The sequence below is a fragment of the Myxocyprinus asiaticus genome, chromosome 32, assembly GCF_019703515.2.
Source record: "Myxocyprinus asiaticus isolate MX2 ecotype Aquarium Trade chromosome 32, UBuf_Myxa_2, whole genome shotgun sequence".
NCBI lineage: Eukaryota > Metazoa > Chordata > Actinopteri > Cypriniformes > Catostomidae > Myxocyprinus > Myxocyprinus asiaticus.
The window spans coordinates 24000749-24019657 of NC_059375.1; the positions used below are offsets into that span (position 1 = coordinate 24000749).

The 18909-nt window shown below is 38.2% G+C and overlaps 1 protein-coding gene across 1 annotated transcript in view; it reads right to left on the bottom strand.

The window, feature by feature from the left end:
* mpp7a (MAGUK p55 scaffold protein 7a) overlaps positions 1–18909 on the bottom strand; it is a 187769-nt gene that overhangs the window by 19702 nt on the left and 149158 nt on the right. The window contains exons 13-14 of the mRNA XM_051666468.1: positions 11367–11537; positions 3920–4000 (exon numbers count right to left, since the gene is read on the bottom strand). Coding sequence (XP_051522428.1) covers positions 3920–4000; positions 11367–11537 — 252 coding nt within the window. The remainder of the gene's footprint in view (positions 1–3919; positions 4001–11366; positions 11538–18909) is intronic.

Here is an 18909-nt window from a genome sequence, read left to right on the forward strand (position 1 = left end):
AATTGACTATGATTGGTCACAACATTAAGAAGCTTCAAAACAACATTTATTATTTGAATTTCATGATAACATTTGCATGGTTTGAAAACTGAAAAATAAAAATAATATAAAACACAAAACAGTCAAATACGTGTTTAATTCTAAAATCACATTTCTACATAAACAGCCCATTGCGACTTCCAACTCAACATGGTACAATGCATCACATTTGAAACAACCCAATAAATTCATTAACATCTCGACAGGCAACTGTTAGGTTAACTTGAAGAGTTATTTAAACAATAAAAAAATAGATAATTTGAATTCTTACGTTTTTTCTTAAATAAATAATGAAGAAAATGATAATTAAAAGGATAGTTCACCCAAAAATGAAAATTCTCCCATCATTTACTCATCCTCATGCCATCGCAGATGTGTATAACTTTCTTTTTCTGCTGAACACAAACAAAGGTTTTTAGAAGAATATCTCGGCTCTGTAGGTCCATGCAATGCAAGTGAATGGGGACCAAAACTTTGAAGCTCCAAAAAGCAGATAAAGGCAGCAGAAACATAATCCATAAGACTCCAGTGGTTTAATTAATGTCTTCTGAAGCGATCCAGTTGGTTTTGGGTGAGAACAGACCAAAAAATAACTGCATATAAATAGTTATATTTATAAATACAAATATAACTTTTCCACTGTACATCTTGCCATTGGAGTCTCTAGGCACAATAATTATTTAAAGATTGATTACTAGACTGACTTATTGACTTCCTATTGCTTTGCGCATGTGCAGCGTGCTAGATGGCGCTATAGGAAGTGTAATCAAGCTTGAAATCAAGATCGCCAAGGAGACTGCTGTCAAGACGTATAGTGAAAAAGGAGTTATATTTTGGTCTGTTCTAACTCAAAACCAACTGGATCGCTTCAGAAGACATGAATTATACCACTGAAGTCATATGGATTACTTTTATGCTGACATTATCTGCTTTTTGGAGCTTCAAATGCCTGATCACCATTAATTTGCATTGTATGGACCTACAGAGCTGAGATATTCTTCTAAAAATCTTTGTTTATGTGCAGTAGAAGAAAGCAGGTCAAGGGGAAGAAAATAATGAGAGAATTTGAATTTTTTGGGTGAACTATCCCTTTAGGAAGAATTTTCTTCTTAAAAATGTTTCGTGAATCTGGCATCAGGTCCCTAAAAGAAAGAAAACACTTCTTAGAAGACTTTGGTGAAATAAAGTGGTGGCTGGCGGTGCTTCAAGAAGAGGAAGTACAGACATTTTCATCTTGGTATCCAAATGTTCTCTTGATTTCACACTGTGACCTGTGCAAAGTGTTACATCAATGAGAACTGTAGCTTGTTTGCTTCAGGACTCAGTGTTCTAGTAAAGCTTCAATCTGTGTGCTCAGGCAGTGGCTCTATTAAGGCATATAAAGGGCAGTAAGAGTACTCTGACACTGCTTGTAAAGCACCAGGAGGACACAGTACAGTAACAACACTGAGTTTACTCTGTCCCTCATTAAGCCCCGGCTCCTGCTTTCAGTTGCCTATAAAATTCTGCCAGAAGACGCGTGCCAGTCCAGCCAGCGTGGCTCCAGTGGGTACAGCTGGGGTTAAAGTTTGCCATCTTGAGGCACACAGCGATGTTTAACAAGTGTTTGGGAGTTCAAAGTTGACTGTACAGCACACCCCTGACAAATTGCCTGCATGCTGCCAGTAGCTCCAAAACAAACTATCAAATTTTTATCACCATTCCAACTCGCCTTGTTCCAGGTTTTTTCTTCCCGTTTTTTCCATCTGTTTTTTCAAGGCCCCTTTTGAGCTGCCTCTATCTCTCTATCTATTTATTATGGTGTATAGGCCATTTTTATACAGTATGTTCTTTTTAATGTACAACAGGTCATCAAATGAATGGGCCAGTTGCAGTCAGATCGATACATCTGCCATGTTGGCATTGTCCTTTGACCTACATGATGTACTAACAACAGCTAAGGCTCCTCATGGCCTTATAGGCTAGCAAAGAGTCTCAGCGGATACAGTAGGTCATCCGGGTTTTGTTTGCCAACTGTTTGATGAATAATGATATTTCGGACATCCCACTCATTTGACAAAATGCATTTTACATACTGTGTTGCAGGGAAATATTCTGTCATGGGGAGAAGTATGGGTGGGATAGAAGGTAAATTATTAGTTACCCTTATACCATCACATACTTGATGAAGAGGCATCACCCTCCCATGATGGCAGCACACCACAGATATAAGATAACATGTTATTATACCTTCAACTGCTCGTGCTCACAAACAAAGAAAAAAAAAAAGAAAAAAAAAAAAAAGAAATCACTCCCTTGTACTGCTGAAAGAAAAATTATATATTTCATCTGGCATTAGCTCTGTGGCATTGGAAATGTTTTTGGTGTGGCAAAAGATTTGGAATTTCATTCTAAGATCATGGAAAATAGTAGTAAAGGCTGGAGAGGAGTCAAAATGTTCCAAACTAATTGTATTCTACAATTTTCTAGTGTTGCTACTATGGCCGGTTTGCTTTTTAAAAGACCTGATTGTTATTAAAGGAATATTCCGGGTTCAATACAAGTTAAGCTCAATCGACAGCATCTGTGGCATAATATTGATTACCACAAAAATGTATTTTGACTTGCCAGTTAAAGCCAATTTTACAACTTAGTTGCTATGGCGATGAAATGTCAACAAATCCTAAAACCCCAAAACGACTGTAAAAATGACAATTTAAAAAAATGTACAGCTCAATTAATACACAAGTTTTAACAGAAGAATTAAAGTGCTTTTATAAAATTATAAGCTTAATTTTAAACCCACCAAAAATTGGCCCCATTCACTTCCATTGTAAGTGCTTCACTGTAACCTCGGTTTTTGCTGTTTTAAAAGAAAAGGAGGGATGAGTCAAAATAATTTTTTGTGATAATCAACATTATGCCACAAATGCTGTAGACTGATCTTAACTTGTATTGAACCTGGAATATTCCTTTAATGTGAAAAATAAATACATTTTTGAATTAGAATGATATTTACTTACTCTTATTTCTCTCAAATATTTAATATAACTCCATACTAACAGTGAGTGTTAAAATCTGACAGCATTAAAAAAAAAAAGAAAACAAGTGTAAGAAAACAAAAAAATGCAACAGTCACTTTCCAAAAATCCATCCCTTTAATCAAAATCATCTGTAAGGTCTCAGGGGAGCTGTGCTACATAATACAGACTATTGCATTGGTCAAATTTGTGAGCAATTAGGCAGTATTAAAGCAAAAAGCTTTGAATGGGATGTTAATTCCAGTGGCATTTTAAAGGGTCAGAGCCTGAATCAGACACATTTATTAAAGCCAAACTCAAATGTAACAAACATCCCACCATTATATCAACAGTCATGGGTTATCTGGCCACTGTCACTGACTCCCTCCAACTCTTTTGTTTTTTATTCTCGCATATACGCAATTACTCCACAACGCCAGCCTGTTTAAATACGTAAATCACAGCCCAATTCATTTGTCCCAAATGTCTGCTCTGGTGTATTTCCCTGGATCATCTGTTTCTGGATCACAGAGGGAGGGAGAGATGGAAAGATGGGGAACAGCTGGAACAGTCATGGGCATTGCTGCTAGAGACAGGGGAGTGTATCAGACTGATAAGCTGAGAAAGTCATCATCTTAGAAGGGACAAATGTTTCCTCATCTGGCTGTCAATACAGTAAAGACAAGTGTGTACCCAAAATGAATGCATCAAGAAACTGTCCCAAACTTTGTCTCACATAAACACACACAATTTTGTGCATTTTTCAAACATACATTATTTTCCAATTGAGGACATCCCTGGACATCCCCAAAGGGAGGCTTTGTCAGGTAAGATTTAGCTAACTTGTGGACACATACACACACACTGTGGGAAGGACTTACGTGGGATAGTGACACTAAAATGTTGTGGGTCGGATATCAATAACTTCCTTTTAAGCTCATTCAAACCAACACCGGTGGGACCTGGAGAGTCAGAGAGAGAGAGAGAAATTAATAAACCAGCATCACTTATGCAGTCATGTGTCTCTGTGGTAACGCTGGGTGACACCTGGCATAATGGGTAGTCTTTGAGATCTTGTACAGAAATGTTCTTAAGGCACTGCCAAACACAAGCAAACACACATCCCAGTGACACACAGTCACAACCATCCCAGTGCATGCAGTGACAATTATGTAGCAAAAGTGAAACAGGAATTACTAATAATTGAAACGATTAATTCCTAAATAGAGCTGTCAGAAATAACGTGTTAATGCATGCAATTAATGAAAAAAGTTTAACTCATATTTTTCTTAATCGTGATTAATGCATTTACCGTTAATACAGCATAAACCAGCATAAACACTGGTTAGAAGAGCGGAACCTTTACGATGTGTCCGCCCAGAGTCATTACACTGACGCACACTTCACAACACAAACACACACAACAGCGTTTCCGTGTCACTGATAAAATTATTAGCTCTGTTTGATGTACAAATCAAGTATTTTTCAGCTCATGTAAGGCACATTTGAATTACCATAGAAGCACATCAAGTCTCAACTATCACCACAATGCAAAATGAGACGTTTTTGTCTGTAAGTGCTTTTCATGTGGAGTTCAAAGCGGCGCTTGATGCTGGTGTTGACGCCCTGATACGAATCATGAACGTGGTTTCACGATTGCTGTAGCAAAGCGGATAGCCACAGTCTACCAGCAGATTAATATTGTGGAGGATGAGAGTATAAGAGATTTAATGCCCATTGCAATGAAAATGCAACATATGGGGAGACTAGTTCTTTCAATTAGTCAAACTCCCACTGAGACTTTGGGAAACGTTAATGTTATTTGAATTGGTGCTATTTTAGTGCATTTCTATCATTATACTGTGGAAGCTTTTGTTTGGAAAATGTTAATAAATCAAATCAAATCAAATCAAATCACTTTATTGTCACACAGCCATATACACAAGTGCAATGGTGTGTGAAATTCTTGGGTGCAGTTCCGATCAACATAGCAGTCGTGACAGTGATGAGACATATACCAATTTACAATAAACATCAGATTTACACAACACAATTTAAACATCTGTTATACACATAATTTCACTCAACAGTATACAAATAATAACATACACTGTACAGTATACAATACGCTGTTTTTTTTTTTTTGTTTTTTTTTTTGTTTTTACTATATAGATACACATTATTCAATAAAAATTAAAAATTAAAATATATTAAAAAAAAAATAAAAAAAAAAGTATATATATATAGAATGTACAGTATTGTACTGTATTGACATTCAGGCTGTCGGTTGATAGTCAGTTGTTAAGAGAGACATAATATAATAATAATAATATAATTTATGACAGTCCGGTGTGAGATATAAGAGTAAGGGTAATAAAGTGCAGTGCTGATGTATTTGATCGTGAGAGATCAAGAGTTCAGAAGTCTGATTGCTTGGGGGAAGAAGCTATCATGGAGTCGGCTGGTGCGGGTCCTGATGCTGCGATACCGCCTACCTGATGGTAGCAGTGAGAACAGCCCATGGCTCGGGTGGCTGGAGTCTCTGATGATCCTCCGAGCTTTTTTCACACACCGCCTTGTATATATTTCCTGGAGGGAGGGAAGCTCACCTCCGATGATGTGTTTGGCAGTTCGCACCACCCTTTGCAGTGCTTTGCGGTTGTGGGCGGTGCTATTGCCGTACCAGGCGGAGATACAGCCAGTCAGGATGCTCTCCACAGTGCAGGTGTAGAACCGTGTTGTTACATATTTTGTTTTGTTTTCTTTCCTTAGATGGAAATAAATGCATTTTAACAGGAAAATAATTATATATGGAGCCAAATTTCAGCATTTTCAAAATCTGCGATTAATTGCGATTAACTACAAAGAATTAAGTGAATAATTGTGATTACAATTTTTAATTGACTGACAGCACTATTCCTAAATAATAACTATATGATTGTGACAAGAGCTTTCAGCAGCATTGCTCAGAATGCAGGGAAAAAGATCAAATGCCTGATGAGCTTCTCAAGGTCTTCAGTCCTGCCAGGTCTCAGCTTCTGTTGTACCACACAAAAAGACTACAAGGCTCCACTCCTAACGGACACCTGGCTTTCTCATCATTATGTCCTCACAGAATGGACAAAGGGCGTAAGAGAAAGAGCAGGTGACAAATAGAAGGGTTTTTCTAAACCAGTATGAATTTCTTTCTTCCACTGAACACAAAGGAGATGTTAGGCAGAATGATACCCTCAGTCACCATTCACTTTAATTGTATGGAATAAAGATGCAATAAAAGTGAATATTGACATGTGACTCACATAGTTCGTAATATCTCTTTTTGTGTTCAAGGTATAAGGTGGGTATCCATTAAAATACAGATTAAGCCCTGCTCATACTTGTATCTTTTTCACTACACAATTCCCTGCATTCTTCTTCCTGTAGTCACAGAGTCTGTCCACTGCATCAGACGAGCCACATATGCAGCAAAAACACACAAGATCGGAGATTCAATCCCTTGTGCGATTCTACTTGTCAAGGCCCCCATTAAAGATAGGCCAAGATTCACACTGTAATGCGGAGAGTCAAGCATGGCTTTTCTATTAGCCTTTAATGATGGCTTTGAGACATGCACACATCAAAATCTATATGTTAGAGAACCGAAAACAGATGTTTTTCCATCTCGCAGAGAGAATGCACATTTTCATTTGGTGCATCATACACTTTCCGATGCACATACACACATCTCTCAATGAGAAGCACGTGACAGTGCAGAATATGTTATCCTTATCCCCCTCTGATACGGGACAAAATTGAGAAAGAGTGAGAGAAAGATTATGGTGAGGAAACAGGAGTCTATTTGATGTGTTTTTAGGGTCACTGAGAAATGTGGAGCTCCTGTTTGAGAGCCATATGTAAAAAGTGCATGTTTATGTGCATATATTGTAGACATAGGTGGAAAGAGAAGAAATACACAGTTATACATGTTTCCCATTAGCCATATTTCATACGCAAAGGACACGCACTCAGATATTCTTTATTTTCTGTGGATGTTAATCTCCAGACCCCACCAGGCCCCGTCTGCTTGCTTCCAGGCCCACATCGAGACCTTGTCAATGGGATGACGGATGGCCAGTAGTCCCTTGGCCATTCTATTCACTCATCATATGTACTAAATGAGTTTAAAGCCCTCAATCACTCATCTCTCCAGCGGCTTGCCCTATCTCTGATGTATGGCTGGCTGCTTGAGTCCCAGAAGCCATGAACAGCACTAAAAAAATGGAGTCTTAGTTGCTCAGGGCTGAGCAGCCTGCCAAATCCTCATAGTCTAAACAGCCTTCAAATAGGACGTGGCTGCAATGACAAAGGGTGCGTTGGAGAGGTTAACTGACTTGTCTTTGTGTATTTTTTCCCTGACTATTCTGTTCATTATCATACAGTTTAATGACCCTAAACAATAGCTTGCCCTTTACTCTTTAACAGCCCCAATAAAATAACACATTTGAGTAATTATTTTTCAATCCAAGTTTGTGTGCGCGCATTCACGGGAGCAGGTTGGTAGTAAAAGTGTCAGTAGTAATTAGGGCCCTCATTAGGGGAGAAGTCTAATACCAAAGGCTTAATAACTTCCAGGCCAAGCATAGAGCACATCACATTTAGTTAACCTTGAGAAGATGGGCTGGCTAAATGTAGGGGATGGGGGCTATCCAGCCTGCTCTCAACACCCCTGGACACCCAACAAGACACCCTCTACTTTTATTGTCAGCATAAACATAGTCCACCCACTATGTCTGATAAGCATAATACTCTTTCTCCAAGTTTACAGGTGCGATACATTTACAATCTAAGTTTTTTTGGCAAGGTCTGGATCCCTTGAAGAGACCTCAGCATGCTGCTTGTACAGGACCCAACTGCTCAAATGTGAACAAAAATACTATACATGCTAGTTCTGTAAAAACAAACAAACAAACAAACAAACAAACAAAAAACAACACTTTTCAGCCCAAATTTTTATGTTTAATTATAATAACCCAGACAAAGATATTTGAAAAGACCTATAAAATTCTGATATAAAGCAAGTAGTGAATCTGATCCTCCGCTTGAACCGACAGCTCCTTTAGATCATTGTTTTCCTCAATGGTCATTCTACTGTTCCACCATAATTCTGTCTGGGTTGGATTTGCCACTGCTCGGAAGAATATCAACTAAAATCTCTTCAATCTCAACTCAAACATGAAGAAAACAACAGATCATTTGCTCTGTTAAATATTCAAGTTTCAGTTAAAACAATACAATGGGCTCACAAAACTGTGCATATGTAAAATTTGTTCAATTTGGCCGCTTGATTAATATGTATCCAAACAGATATGATCTTGATTCATCTGGAAAGCTGTTTGAAATTGAACCGCAAACCACAGGTCATTCATGTTTGAAAAAGCAAAGGGGAAAAAAGACTATTTTTTTCAAGGGTAATTTTGTTTAACCCTGTTGTCCACAGTCACCTATTGGGAGATTGAAGGTTTAATGTTAGAGGGTGTGCTTTCAAATTAATCACTTTCATTCAAACTGCAAAAGCCATGGCAATAAAAGACAAGTGACTACACCAACAATTTACATCATGTTGAAACACCAAATAAAGTAGGAGACACATAAAAAATTAGACATTCAAATTGGATCACCCATTACTTAAATACAATAAAACAACTTTCGAAAAGGATGAAAGAAAACTAAAACAGACAGAAAAAAGTGTAGGCCAGAAAAAGTTAAAGTGTGACCTCAAAGGACAGAATAACAGTTTAGAGAGAAAACAGTGCAACACACAGCAGACTGTTTCAGCATCCTTGGTTTGTCAGGTCTGATACCATCCATGGCGCTGTCTTTATGAGATAAAACTGAAAATGTATGCACTAGTTTGCACTATTTGCACTTGAAGTATCATCAAGTAGGAAAAGCCTGATTCATTAAACAGACCACCTTATAAACTCACACAGACATGCATACATGCTACAAAGGACACTCCAATAATTATGTGCAATAACAATATGTGATAGAATCCATATGCTGTGTTGCACTGACCAAACACAACCTGGTTTATTGCAGTGAACTATGACCCCGTGCTACCTCTCACAGATTTGAAAGTGAAAAATTTGTATGCACCTGGTTATCATTACCAGAATGGAAAAGTTCTTCAAACAACAAACCCCTTACACTGGGGAAAAACATCATATACTATAGGTATGAACCACAACTTATTTTGGAGGGGAGGGAGTTGATGAGAAGATGTTAAAGTAATGTTTCACAAAAAATAAAAATAAAATCTTGCACCTTTTTGCGGAACACAAAAATGAGGATATTGCCTCACTTTAAAGCTTAAAAAATGACCCAAAAGTAGGGCTGTCAAGATTCTGAAATTTGGCTGACAATTAATTGTCAAACAAATAATTGCGATTAAATAATTGCAATTAATAAAGATGAATTGTCTGTTTTAGGGCTTTAACAATTATGACGATTAACTGTCATACAAATTGTCATGCTTTTGTCATAGGTGTATGTGTGCTTCATAAACCTTAAGTAGTAATTTATTCATATTTAACTTACATGATTTCCTTTAAGGCTTTAAAAACTTATGAAAGACATTAAAAGTAATATTTTAAACATCCAAATATTTATATAGTAAAATATTTCTATCCAAAATTTCTTCACCTTCACACTCCGATTAAACCCACAAGCCCTTATTTCACATGCGTGTCATTAACACTGTGTGTATGAACCCACAACGAAAAATAACATTTGCCATTACACGATCGTTAAATGAAAGTGAAACCGGAGCACTTTGCATTCACAAAAATCTTCGCAGGAGTTTGGTGCAAACCTCCGCAGATAGCGCATTCATCACAGCGCATCAAGTCTGGTTCAGAAGTGATTAAGCGCTTTTAAGGAGCTGCTCTCATTGTGGTCTGTGGTGCGGCTCAGTCAGACAGTCGGAATTTAATTAACTGAGAAACTCAAACATGCCGTCCATTCCCTTATTTAGACAGTAAAATGTGATTGGAAGTTAAAGTGCACAATAATTGCGGTTATCTCCAATAACCATGGTTAGATCAAATAACCTGATCAGACAATTATTTAATAATCTTGACAGGCCTACCCAAAAGTATAATGCAAGTAGTCCATGCCAACCATGCATAACATCTTAAGTCTTTCCAAAAGGCATTTAATAAACAACGCAAGTTCTCGCCTGAACACATGTGCCACTGTGAACAAGCTTCTATAGTACTCACAAACATGCAAAGGATGACAATATTTTCAGCTGAAACATGATTTAAACTTCAGATTTTTTCTTGTCAAAACCTATCGTTTACATTAAGACTTGGAATATGAGGCACGAGCCGCGTGGACTAGTTTTATGATACTTTTGGGTCCTTTTTAAAGCTTTAAATTGAGTCACTTTCACTTACTATTGCACTGAAATCAGCAAAAGGGACATACTTTAAACTTACTCATTATGTGTTTTGCAGAAGACAATGTCACATGAGGGTGAGTAAATGATGACAGAATTTCCTTTTTGGGAGAACTATTCACTCATCAAGAGCTATTTCAACACCATTTGGACTTAGAAACATGAACATAAAACCTTCAAGCTGTCTGTCATACAAATCTGAATAGTTTTTTTATTCACAATTTTAAATTCCTCTTATGAAACACAATTCATTGTTCTGGCAAACTAACACCAATCAATTGAATCAATTTTTGTACAAATTTCATTTCAAGGTTTTTTTTCCCTTTTAAAGTTGATGTCTCACTGGGGTTTTACTGTTGTCGTTCCCTTGAAAGCAAGTGAAGTGTTAACAATCCCTTGGTAAATAATATTAAGGATGAATAATATGTTCCAATAGAACACCAGTGCTGGGAATGAAGTGCCACAAAGATGAATTAATCATCAGCCGGTCCCGTCAGCTCCATGGGTCCTTAGAGGGACGAGCTGAGTGAGAGTCCCACAGCAGAACTGAATTTATGGGTTGAAGTCAAGTGCTAGGGTGGGTAGATCACGGTTTGTTTGCTGCCTCAAAAATGGTGTGTTGATTTGTGCAGTGGTCTCAACAGTAGAAAAATAATTTAAAAAAAATACCAAAGCACAGATGCTGAGCTAACCAAAACAAATATGCGTGCATACGGCCGGCACATGGATGATATTTGTCAGAAATAGTATTTTTCAAATTTCTTTAAACTTTAACAAAGATGGCCACCATATATTGAGGGCAAAAATAAATAAATAAATAAATAAAATAAAAAATAATACAGTGATAATCTTGTGGACAGCAAAGTAGTCAATCATGCATGAACACTCACCAACTAAAACGACAAGTCTGTGCCTGTCTCCGTGTTTTCTGCAGTAGGATGCCACCTCTTCATACGTGGGCACGTCAGCTGTGTCATACTGCTCACTTCTCTTACATTCATACATGGACTTATTTGTCTTCTTATCTCTTCTGCTGAGACGAAAACTCCTCCGCAGACCCGCTGGAGAGAAGAGGTAAGGGAGAAACAATGTCAAAAGACACAAAAGAAGGTCAGGCCTGTCACTGAACATTCTTGTGCAAGTGTGTTACAGGGCATGAGGATTTAATGCAGTCATCAGTGCAAGCCTTGCAAAGTGAACATGATCATGAATTCTTCTTGAAGATCATGAAGGTTCTTAATACACTTTTATATTTTCTTTCCTGAGACATTTGCTAAAGAAGGATCTTTTTTTAACTTCATTAAAAGCGTTTGAAGAATATATTTGCTGTTTCTTTAACTTAAAAATCAGGCAATAACATTGCTGCTATTTTCACTTTTATTCATATGTCCAAAGAACAATAATGAAATCTCTTGATATCCTGGCTCATTGAATACTGCTAAGGATTTCATTATAAATCATTATAATTTATTTGTATACCACAGCATTGTTAAATTCTTCATTCTGATTGGTTTACAGTTGTTGACTGCATTCGGTTCAACCATGTCCTTACCAAAATGTTATAAAGTTTCAAATAAACGGTACTTCAAAGAGTCAAGCCGTGCTCATACTAGGCTTTGAGTATGGATGGGTAAAAATATAGATTTTCCGATGCATCGTGATCTTCGTTTGAATGATCTCGATACTGATTCTTAAATCCCAAGATCAATATTTCACTCTATGTGGCAACCCTCTGTAATGAAAGTAAATCACTTTGATGTGCGACCAAATCTCATCTATGCGAATAAAAATGTCTATGATTAGCCACTGACTACGTTTACATGGACACCAGAAAGCAGGTTATTTCGAGAAGGCAGCGTTTTTGTTTACATGCACTGTATAAGCAACCTACTCTTTACTCCTGTATACATGCAGCTTGGTCAGTAAGCAGCTTTTTCCAGAGCAACGTAATAACCTTGTGTAAATAACAAACATGGTATCTGGGGAAGACTTCACTATTTTATTCTCTGTTGCTTCGCTTTATTTCCAGATATTCCAGAATTGTTGCTGTGTTTGTTTCCTTACTTTTCTATCATGACCTGCAGCGGAATTACGCTTCAATAGTGGGATTCCCCTTTAAAACTCCAGGATTCCCTCAACGTAGGAGTGCATATAGGCGAACGTGAGGGACCGTCGATATTTAACAGTGGTGTTTATAAATGGGTAAAATTTATAGTGCATGTGTTTTTCCTACTGTTCTCTCAGAATTTTTTTTGGACTTGTTTTTGGGCTCCATCCTATGACGTTTGTTATTCGGCCTGTCCCACGCAAATGCGCACTCTTCAAATACCTGTAAGGATGCCGCATATGTGTATACATGGCCACATAAGCAGCTTTCTCCAGGTGAAACTGCTTTCTGCAAAAACCCTGGAATAGCCCGCTTTCTTAAGTGTATGCAAACGTGGTAACTGGCTAATAAATGTTCAGATTTCACTCACCAGTGATTGAGTAGTATAGTGGAGAATTTAATAGCACAGACGTCATTTCAATGGCCACGGTTACATGCACTTAAGAAAACTGTTTATTCCAGGGTTTTAGCAGAAAACAGCATTCTGAAACATCATGTAAACAAGGACGCCGATTTCCTTACACTGTTTAAGGGATTAAGAGAAAGTGGTTTAACAAACCTACTGTAGGTTTCTCCCTGCAAACACATAAGCGGCATTCTAACAGGTTTTTGAGGAGTGCGTGTGTGCATGGAACAGATCGGAGAACAAACGTCATAGGATGGAGCCCAACAACAAGTCAACAAAACATTTCTGGGAGTTCAGTGGAAAAAGCACATAAATTATAAACTATACCCATTTATGAACACTACTGTAAAATATCAACAGTCCCTCACGTTCACGTATACATTGAGGGAATCTCTTGAGTTTTACGTAAGAAGGAAGCCCCACAATTCAAGCACAATTCTGCTGGAGGTCGTGATAGAAAGGTAAGTTAACAAACACAGCAACAACTTTGGAATATCTGGAAATAAAGAGAAGCAATAGAGAATAAACTTGTGAAATCTACCTCGGATACCATGTTTGTTATTTACACAAGCGTCACTAGGAAATTACGTTGCTGTGGAGAAAGCTGCTTACTGACCGAGCTGCATGTATACAGGATAAAAAAAAATACACCGCTTATACAGTGCATGTAAACGGAACACTGCTTTCTCGCAATAACCTGCTTTCTGGTGTCCATGTAAATGTACTACTTGAGAGTAAAAGTTTGGTTTAACTCATTCTGTATGTCCAAAGACGTGATTCACGGATCCATGTCATTGAATAGTGGCTCATAGCCTTTCTGTTTTTTATAGTCAGTTGTTGATTAAAAACAACAAAAAAAGAATCATTCAATTCTAACCACACATGGATGCATTAAAGAATTTACACACGTCTTCTCTCATTATATGCGCTTATTGGCTAATGCCAGTACCGATTAAGCATGTGTTCTACATATCAATATAAATACTTGTAAACAGTACAAATTATGCAAGTAAACAATACAAATTTAATATATATATATATATATATATATATATATATATATATATATATATATATATATATATATATATATATATATATTATTTATTAAGGATGTCGTAAATATCGATATATCGATTATTGATCAGCATGTTGTTTTATCTATATATTTTTGAGGCATCGATATATTAAAATTAACCGACATTTAAATTAGAAGCCCAACTGGCTTGCTTTCCAATTCACTCAGTTGGCCTCTGTTTAACAGTATGGCGTAATAGCGTTGGCAGACCACGAGAGGGCGATCACGGTCACAATCACACACATACAAAGGCAGAGCAGAAGCCAGTTATGCTGCGTTCCATTCAACTAGTAAAGTCGGATTTTCCAACTTCCTACAAGGAAAAGTGCAATGGAATGCCACTTGAAGTTAGAATTCCAACTGGGAAACTTCAGTTTTGCTGAGATGCAGGTGCGTGACGTCAAACAACCATGTCGGCACTCAGGGAGATAAACAAAGTAAGTTTTATTAAGTAATATTGATAAATGAGTCAACGTTCCTACAGTATATGATATTAAAGCTTGTTTAACAAACTGAAGAAACTGGTGTATAAAACACAGTATTAGTATATTATACGGGAAATCTGTATCAATACCCAGACCTAGCTTTGAACATGCAAAATTATTTAGGACACTGCTATGGATAGGATATCGATGTCACACTTGAGGGCTTCTGGTTTTAATAATTAATAAAATCACAAATAACAAATAATATTATATATATATATATATATATATATATATATAAATCTTTTAAATACTATATACCATCTACTCAGTTTTCTGTAACAATAAAAACATACAGTTTTGAAATTTGTATTCTTTGTATTGAGCCAAGAGGTCAATCTGTGAAGTTTCAAGTTTCATAGGTCAGAGTTCACCAAATTTGTTCACAAATGCAATAAAAAAAATAAATTAAAAAAAATCAAAGTGTAGTCAAAATTACTGATGTAAAAAAACAACTGTACAGAGCGGATATCTGAGTTACCATAGACTTTGTCAGTTCAAATAAGGTCATAATAAGGTTACAACTATCAGCAATACATTCTCAGCACCACACCTTGTCAAACACCTGTCTCCTGTATGCAACTCTTCTGTCTCTATGTTCTCTCCTCTGAATGACACCGAGGTCTCTAAACTCCTCCTCTCCAACCACCCCACTACCTGCTCCCTTGACCCCATTCCTTCTCACCTGCTCCAGGCCATTTCTCCGTCCATCCTACCTGCACTCACACACATAATTAACACATCTCTACTTACAGGCACTTTTCCCACTAAATTTAAGCAGGTTCGAGTAACCCCGCTGCTGAAGAAACCCACACTTAATCCCACACAAATAGAACACTACAGACCAGTCTCTCTCATCCCATTCATGGCAAAAACACTTGAAAGGGCAGTTTTCAATAAAATCTCTGCCTATCTCTCACAGAACAAGCTGCTGGATGACAATCAGTCAGGCTTTAAAAGTGGACACTCCACCGAGACTGCCCTGCTGTCTGTCACCGAGTCGCTGAGACAGGCGAAAGCTGAATACAGATTATCAGTCTTGATTCTGCTGGACCTTTCTGCAGCCTTTGACACAGTCAACCATCAGATCTTACTCTCTACCCTCTCCTCGCTGGGCATCACTGGAACTATGCTTGACTGGTTTAATTCCTATCTCTCAGGTAGGTCCTTCAAGGTAGCCTGGAGAGGTGAGGTATCCAAGCCACATCAGCTACTTACTGGGGTACCTCAGGGATCAGTGCTTGGGCCACTTCTCTTCTCTATATACACAGCATCACTGTGACCCATCATTCAGGCACATGGTTTCTTTTACCACTGCTATGCTGATGACATGCAACTCTACTTGTCTTTCCAGCCCAATGACACCACAGTGACTGCTCGAATTTTCGCCTGCCTGGCGGACATCTCGGCCTGGATGAAGGAGCACCACCTGCAACTCAACCCAGCCAAGACTGAACTCCTTGTCTTTCCAGCCAACCCTGCTGTTGAACACAACATCACCGTGCAGCTGGGTGCAACTACAGTAACGCCTTCCAAATCGGTCAGAAATCTAGGGGGAACCATCGACAAAAGACTAAATTTCACAGACCACATCTCAAAGACCGCAAGATCATGTAGATTTACACTCTACAGTATCAGGAAGATAAGACCCTTTCTCTCTGAACATGCCACACAACTGCTTGTCCAGTCACTTGTCATAACTAGACTGGACTACTGTAACGCTCTCATTGCAGGCCTCCCTGCATGTGCAATTAGAGCCCTCCAAATTATCCAGAATGCAGCAGCACATCTGGTCTTTAATGAACCAAAGAGAGCACATTACACCACTCCTTGTATCTCTCCACTGGCTGCCAGTTGATGCACGTATCAAATTCAAGGCTCTGATGCTGGCATACAGAACAGTCACCGACTTTACTGGGTCTGCTCCAGCATACCTAAAATCATTTATGCAGAGCTACGCGCCCACTAGAAGCCTGCGGTCGGCTAAGGAACGTCGCCTTGTTGTACCAACACAAAGAGGCACCAAAACACTTTCCCGGACTTTCAGCTTCATCGTACCACGTTGGTGGAACGACCTTCCCAACTCCATCCGTGAAGCTGACTCACTCTCTGTCTTCAAAAAACGACTAAAAACACATCTTTTCCATGAGCACTTAACCAGTCATTAAAAAAAATAAATAAAAAAAAATAATTTCTGTTGCACTTTATTCTGTTTTGAATACTATTATGATGCTAGTGATACTTTGTAATACAGCACTTTTCATACCACTGTCTCCTAAGATGATTCGCTTATGTTTTCCTCTTTTGTAAGTCGCTTTGGATAAAAGCGTCTGCCAAATGAATAAATGTAAATGTAAATGTAAACCAGTCTGGCCATCCTCTGTTGATTCTCTCATCAACAAGGCGTTTCTGTGCACAGAAATGCTGCTCACTGGATGTTTTTTTTGTTTTTGCCACCATTCTGTGTAAATTCTAAAGACTGTTGTGTGTGAAAATCCCAGGAGATCAGCAGTTACAGACATACTCAAACCAGCCCATCTGGCACCAACAATCATCCATGTGATTATCTAATCAGCCAATCGTGTAGCAGCAGTGCAGTGCATAAAATCATGCAGATACGGGTCAGGAGCTTCAGTTAATGTTCACATCAACCATCAGAATGGGGAAAAAATGTGATCTCAGTGAATTTGACCTTGGCATGATTGTTGTTGCCAGATGGGCTGGTATGATTATTTCTGTAACTGCTGATCTCCTGAGATTTTCACGCACAACAGTCTCTAGAATTTACTCAGAATGGTGCCAGAAACAAAAAACGTCCAGTGAGTGGCAGTTCTGTGGACCGAAATGCCTTGTTGATGAGAGATGTCAACAGAAAATGGCCAGACTGGTTCAAACTGACAAAGTCTACTGTAACTCAGATAACCCCTCTGTACAATTGTGGTGAGAAGAATAGCATCTCAGAATGCTATTCTGAGATGCAGGCTGGCGCTGTTTTGGTGGCACGAGGGGGACCTACACAATATCAGGCAGGTGGTTTTAATGTTGTGGCTGATTGGTGTGTATATATATACACACACATTTTGTAATGTCTATAGAAAAGCATGGCAATATCAGAAGTTGGGCAAAAGCCTTCCACCTGAAAACACTCTAATAATAATAATAATGTGTCATAATGTGTCATAGGTTTTTTGTTTTTTTTTATGGCTGAATGTCGGGACACAAACACAACATTTCTTGTTACTTCAACAAAGCATCACTTTCGAAATAGTAACTGTTCGCCAAGTAGCTTATGTTAAGGCAGGTTGGCAGCACTAGCTGCGTAAAAGTTGAAAGTATCTACAAAATTATATACATAAAAAGGTTTACTGGATGTGTTTAATGTTATATTAAATATATAAAATAGCTCTATTTATAATTTCATACAAGTACTATAAAAAAGAATGAAAGGAAATTAAGCAATACAATTTAGGCTATTAATAGAATGTGCTCTATTAGCGACACTCAGTCTCAGTGGGGGCACTGTGTTGAAGGCCTCTGTATTAATTCCTTTCAGCCTTACTTTTGCTCTCTGATTTACCTGTATGGGCTTGACATTGTGTGGTGCAGTCAGTGCTTATTATCAGGATCATAACAGATTTTCCTGTGCAATGTCACCGTATGAGCTGACAGGTGGTTCTTTCATTCTCATGCAAGAAACAAAACTATCAGAGGCTACTTATTTTATGGGAACATGGCAGGAGGTGGGCTATTTTAGGTTGCGATACTTGGTCATAGCTACAGATGGTATTTCATGCCACAAAGGTTTTAAGGAATGACACCACAAAACTTAATGTCTGATTACTCTGGACAGCACCAGTCTGTCTTTAATGACCCCAGACTGTATCAAAAAAAGAAACACACCCCTCATTTATGCAGCACGGTTTTATATTCATGACAGATGCTAGTTAGACTAGCACAGCCCCAAACCAGAGACACCTAATACCCCATCTCTGCTCAAGGCATTTTCCTCTCCTGCCTCGTACTCTACTTCTTTCAAACAGTGATTAATGAACACAAGGATATGATGCAAGATGCCCAAGTAAAGATTACGGCAGTAAGAAAATTATGGACTGAGAAAAAAAAAAAAAAAAAAAAGAAAAAAAAAACCTGATCCAGCCCCCCTTTAATACTTTCCACAGCACAGAAAGACCATGGAGTGCAGATGTGTGGCTGTGGAGAGATCCTGCATTCTTTACAGCTTGTTCTTTTCCAAACAGTCACTTAATAAGGGCTGGTGGGGACCTACGCTGGGATACAAATGAAACACCGTAAGTCAAATGCGTACTGTACCACCAACACAAGTGTTTCAATTCCACAG